The sequence below is a fragment of the Sebastes umbrosus genome, chromosome 24 (assembly GCF_015220745.1).
Source record: "Sebastes umbrosus isolate fSebUmb1 chromosome 24, fSebUmb1.pri, whole genome shotgun sequence".
In the NCBI taxonomy this organism is placed as follows: Eukaryota; Metazoa; Chordata; class Actinopteri; order Perciformes; family Sebastidae; genus Sebastes; species Sebastes umbrosus.
This window is the reverse complement of record NC_051292.1, coordinates 13,036,444-13,042,443: the sequence shown is the minus strand read 5'-3', so window position 1 is coordinate 13,042,443 and position 6,000 is coordinate 13,036,444. Positions and strand designations below refer to the sequence as shown.

Genomic DNA, 6,000 nt, shown 5'->3' with positions numbered 1-6,000 from the left:
GAAGTATGAAGAAGTCCCTCCGGTCCAAAAACGCCTATTATTGAAAGTTTTATATCATAAAAGACAAAAAGACTGTTTCAATTGCAGGAACATGGGGCTTCCCATGAACTCAACTTTTACTGTAAGAACCTTGTGTGGCATTGGGTGGGAGTGGTGTAAGCAGTTGTGGGACAGACAATAGAAGTGCTGGTATTGTCATTGATTTTCTTTCACATTTACATGATCATATTGTAGATGACCATAGAGGAAATAAGGTGGGCACCGTAGGTGCAGTATCAGCAGCCGTTTTCATTCCCAGGGCGTCAAACACCGAGGCTGATTTGTCACGGCCGCGTGTTAACGCCACACAAGGCACCGTTATCCAAACTCCTGGGACAAATTCTCTTTAGACCTCAAGTTTGTTCAGAGTTTACAGTATTCTCTAACTCTCCGACCTTGCCTTGTGATACTCGTCCCTGTACATCGCTCTCCTCCCCACTGTTTCTCACTACAGCATGAAATTACAATCAGCGTACACTCGCTCCCCTGGGCTGCCTCTGCTCACTAGTGCAGGATTCAGCTTTATGGTATATACGGAGGGCGATGCCATTAATTGGTAATGTCAGACATTCAGCCCTATTTCTTAAAAAAATACTATTAAATACAACTAATTTGTTTTGTCAAATGGATGCTTGTACATTAAAAATTGGAGGACTTTGACTCTGGAGACCAGAGTTTATGTCGAAGGCAGTACTGTAGCTACCACTGAGTCATGTCCTTGGCAATATTTCTTGGAATTTTAAGGATTTAAAGACCTAAGGAGAAGTTTACATCCTATGATTACACACCAATTCTCAATGAGTTTTGTGGTAGATGGTCAAACATTTCTCACGTGGGCTGAGTAGCGCTGAGGGGCTCATTCAGACTCATGACCTCCATATGGTGCTGAATTTGTTCAAGTAATTCAAGTATTTGATACTCTTATCAACATGGGAGTGGACAAATATGCTGCTTTATGCAAATGTATGTATATATTTATTATTGGAAATCAATCACCAACACAAAACAATGACAAATATTGTTCATAAACCCTCACAGGTACTGCATTTAGCATAAAAAATATGCTCAAATCAGGTCAGAGCTCAAGGGACCCCTTTGAAAATGCCAGTTTTTCCTCGCCAAAATTTAGTGTACGTTTGCAGCGTTATTTAGCCTCCTTTGCGACAAGCTGTTATGACATGGTTGGTACCAATCGATCTAGCTTTAAAACTGAGCCCGCTACAACCTAAAAGTTGCGTTAAAGAAATTAGTTGCGTTAAAACAAATTTGTGTTAACGCGTTATTATTGTGTTAACTTTGACAAGCTTGTGTGCAATCGAACAAAAGCACATTTGATCAGCTACCATGATAGGTTTGTGGACTGACTTCTACCTGTGTCTGTTTTACGTATACTCTTATGTTAAAACACCGGATGTGTTACTGGTTAACTCACTTTGCAATGGTTTGAAAGTTATTGTGTGCTTGTCTAACGTGTACTCCCTAGAACCAATTAGGTCAGATGGCCGATTCACAAGGTGATGTAATACAGGATATTTCACCAAAGCAAGCTTTTCATTTTACGGCAGGATGACAGATCGTAATCTGACAGGCAAAGTCAGACCTGGTTTGATAAATTCTCGGTCTGGTCAGTACTTCAGGCTTTAATAATAAAACTCACAGTCTGAATGATTCATATTAGCATGCCAGAGGACTTCTTGTTACCTGTAATAGAGCTCTTTGGATGAAATTATCTAACACTGACTCCGTTCAGCATTCTTTGGTAAGAGAAGCTGTCTGCCACTGAGATATTTTACTCTTAATCAATCTAGAGAGATAGATTCACCTCAGAATCTCCTCAGTCATATGTGACAGTAATTTGTGTCATTGCTCACTCTCGTTGCTTTGCCTTCCACAGTGCCTGGAGCCCTGCAAAGCTTCCTGGGAGATGAAGAGGAAAAGCAATTGCAGAGAGCTGTGTGAGGTACACTGCATTGTGTCTGCTTTCTGTGCACTAGGAGCGGGAGTGTTACGGGATCAAAAACAGCAATGTGTCATTATGTGGAACTATTGATTTAACTTAAAGTCAGAAAATCTGTTAAACATGAGTTTGTTTTCACAAAGTAGAGCTGAATCAGAAGGCTGCAGGTGACGGAGGTCCACTGCAAACACCTTAATCGATCACAAGGGGTTTTGGTTGGACACTCAACAATCACACTTCCATTTACGCTCTGGTAATAGTTCCAGTTTATGGTGACTGGACTTTTAGCAAAGGCAACAGTCTGAAAAATGAATTAGGATCAGGCAACAAATGAACTGGGATTGGGCAAGAAAACAATAGGAATTGGGATCGGGCAAGAAAACAATAGGAATTGGGATCGGGAACGGAAAACAATAGGAATTGGGATCAGGCAAGAAAACAATAGGAATCGGGATCGGGCAAGCAAACAGTCAGGATCGGGATTGGGCAAGAAAACAATAGGAATTGGGATCGGGAACGGAAAACAATAGGAATTGGGATCAGGCAAGAAAACAGTAGGGATCGGGATTGGTCAAGAAAATAGTAGGGATCGGGATTAGGCAAGAAAGCAATAGGGTTCGGGATTGGGCAAGAAAACAATAGGAATTGGGATCAGGCAAGAAAACAATGGGGATCAGGTCCTGTTAAGTATTATTATCATTGAAGGGCTGTTAAATTTAACCAGATCTCCTGTTGAATGTCATTTAAATATCTTCATGTTTGTAGATATGTAGAGATGTTGTATCTGTCAGGGGAATCTTAAAGTTAATCCCGAAGGATAACCACAAAAATCGCAAGCGATTCAAAGGGAGAGGGCAAACAGCAAATGAAGACAGGCCTAAAAGGAAGGCTCCCTACACTCAATATAACTTGAAAAGACTAAAACTAAAACACTAATGCCGAGTAGCTGACTAGAACATAAATTAAACAAAAGAAGCAGTGAAGGAAGGCCACACAGACCTAACCCACTCTAAGAGACTCCAGAGAAGAGAAGAAGCTAAATGGTGAGAGAATCCCACAGATAGGTTCATGTGGTACTTCTGCAGATTCATACAGCCCCTATACAGATAGAGCAAGAACAGGACAGCACTCTCACTACCTCTGACAAAGAGACAATGCATTTGAGCACTGAAACCAGGGGTAGATATAGGCTTCAACCAGCTGATCCTCATCAGGGACAATTAGGCTCCACAGCTGCCTCTGAGCAGAGATAATTAACCCAACCAGCCCGCTGAGTGGCAGGTGACCCTCACAGGATCGTTCTTGTTTGAAAACCTAATAAGTTACCCAGCCTATGATGCTAACAGATCTCCCTCCAACCCATCTAGCGGGTGTTTCCCAAGAAGCACTGGGAGTGCGTGACCAGCTGTGAGTTCCTTCAGTCCGTGTTGGCGGTGAAGCAGGGCAGATGTCCGCCTCCAGAAAGAGCCAGCGGCTTCGAAGCGGCCTGCGTGGAGAGTTGTGATCACGACCGAGAATGCTCCGGTCCGAAGAAGTGCTGCTCCAACGGCTGTGGCCACACCTGCCAGTCTCCCAAAGACCTCTACAAGGGTACGTGGAGCCAGACGAGTGTGTTCTGCACACTCAGAGCCCTGCTGTCCTGAAACAGGGAGCAAACACAAGCAAAATGTCCAGGTGTAAACACACATGACCAGCATACTTTTTTGAAATTTTGATGACCACCATCATTAGCGCAAACCAGGTGCAGCCAGTAGCAACATGTAAAGGAAGCTAATGCATTATTAGTAGAAGGAATACAGAATGAGCAGGTTGAGTCGGGGAAAATTGCAGTAATGACGAATCCCATGAGCTCCTCTCACCCCCTTTAAAAAGCAGACAGATCAAACGAACCTGAGGAGAGAGGCTCAGATCTCTGAGAGAGAGAAATGTTCATTCTCGCGAAGCATCGGGAAAATAAAAATACACAACATCCCGAATACGCTGCAAATGGCTGATGTACAGTATGTTGTATACCAGTTATAGTGGTGCAAACAAGTGATGAAGTCACACATCTAAAATGCACAATTCTGCTCCCCTTCTGCATAACTGAAAAGCGTCTTGAATGTAGGTTAATTCCAATAAACATTCATAAATTCACATGCAAAATATCAGCCCTTACTGCATCTATTTATTGGAAAAAGTTAGAGAAATGGATACACTCCCATGAGCAGAATAACGTCAGTCTTTAGTCACGTGACTCGTCAGTATCGTCAGTCCTGTTCGTCACGTGAGTCGTTGAGTAAGGTCAGCAGCAGGACAAAGACTATAAAAGCAAAGAGACGAAACTCCGGTGTTTTTTTGACAACAACCATTGCTGCCATTTTTGACCTAAAACACTCATTATATTTATAATATTTTATTGTTCAACACAGGCCATTTTGGTAGAATATGACAATAGAATAGTGTTACTTTTGTACTTTTTAGGCAGACGTTTTACAGGCATCCGTAGCCGCTCTCAGTCCAAAATGGCGGAAACTGCTGGGCGCCGATGTTGCAATAGAACAAACTGTTGTCTTTCACTTCTTGGCAATATGCGTTCTTTGCCCGTGAGTCATTCTTTAGTCATGTGACTACGTTTAGTGTCAACGTTATCCAAGTTAACGTCAACCACGACCGGTTCCTAACCCGAACTAAGTGGTTGTGTTGCCTAAAACTAACTTCCCATGAAGTTTATTTTGAAAGGACACTATGGATGTAATGAGCATATATTGACACGCCGTGAGTCGGCCTCCGATGCCAAGGGGCGCTGATGTGTTGCTCAGTAACGTGTGGATGATATTATTGGTAACTCTTTCTTAGTCACATTGAAAATTGTTTTTAATGAATCAGTGATCTGGTAATCTGTGTGTGTGTGTATGCCAACTAAAGACACAAAAATTGTCCTGTGTTTGGCAATGTAGGTGGTCTGATTTCATGCCAAGATGAGCACCAAAATAGCACCGCGCCGACTAATCCGTCAATCTGAATCTTTAATTTGAAGATGTTTTCTATTATAAAGCTACATTTATTGTCAGGAAAGTGCTGTGTTGTTGTTAATATTATTATTAATAAGCATTCCTGACTGTGACATACTTAAACGTCTTGTCAACCTAAAAAAAAATCCCAGCCTCCCATGGGCCTGTGCTCAGATAAATGAGGTAAATCCAGGTGGAACAAACAGAGTGCGGCTGTGCTGCTGCTGTGAGTCGGAGTCAGGTGGAGCTTGCCCTACTTAGGCCTCCATTGTCAGAGGAGGGATCAAAGAGAGCTGAGGAAAAAACACATCCTGGGAGCTAGCAGCAGAATGTTCAGGCCCCACTGATGGTAACACACATGATAGGAGAGGAATGATGTGGGGAAACTCATTTTGCCTCCTCACACCGCGGCACTGAGTAAAGCTGTAAATCCCCCACCGCCCCGGGGGACGCTGGCTGACCTGGCTGAGAGCTCCATGTCCTCTCTGCTAGGACACAGCCAATATGTGCTGAGAATTACAGTAGATGGGAGAGGTATAGGAAAAGATACCTCAAATCACTTTGACAAATACATCCGTTTGCTGAATCGCATGGTAGGAATATCTGAATAAATGGATTCCAAGTAACATCACATCACCATGAAAAAGTACAAATACATCCCCTCAGTTTTATTCTGTTCTACTTTTGGTGTGTATTTCTTGGTTAGATAACAGGATAATATTCGTCCCAGGTGCTCCTCTGAAGCCGAGGAAGGAGCTGGGCTTTGAAGAACTCTCGTCTGGTCAGCTGGAGGTGCGTTGGTCCTCCCGCTTCAACATCTCGGCCGAGCCCGTGGTCTACATCCTGGAGAGGAGGTGGAACTTTGGCATCCAGCCCAGCGAGGACACTGCCACCTCCTGGCAGGTGGTTGCACAGGTTAGTTCACAGTGCCCAGTGTATGGTGTTAAATCTGTATTGAAGTGCTCATTGCACTGCAGTTCCTAACTCAAAATAATGTGTCCGTCCTGATTT

General features: G+C 43.2%; 1 protein-coding gene across 1 annotated transcript in view; it reads left to right on the top strand.

Moving 5' to 3' along the window:
* anos1a (anosmin 1a) overlaps positions 1-6,000 on the top strand; it is a 115,573-nt gene that overhangs the window by 98,748 nt on the left and 10,825 nt on the right. The window contains exons 3-5 of the mRNA XM_037762257.1: positions 1,934-1,999; positions 3,364-3,586; positions 5,720-5,904. Coding sequence (XP_037618185.1) covers positions 1,934-1,999; positions 3,364-3,586; positions 5,720-5,904 — 474 coding nt within the window. The remainder of the gene's footprint in view (positions 1-1,933; positions 2,000-3,363; positions 3,587-5,719; positions 5,905-6,000) is intronic.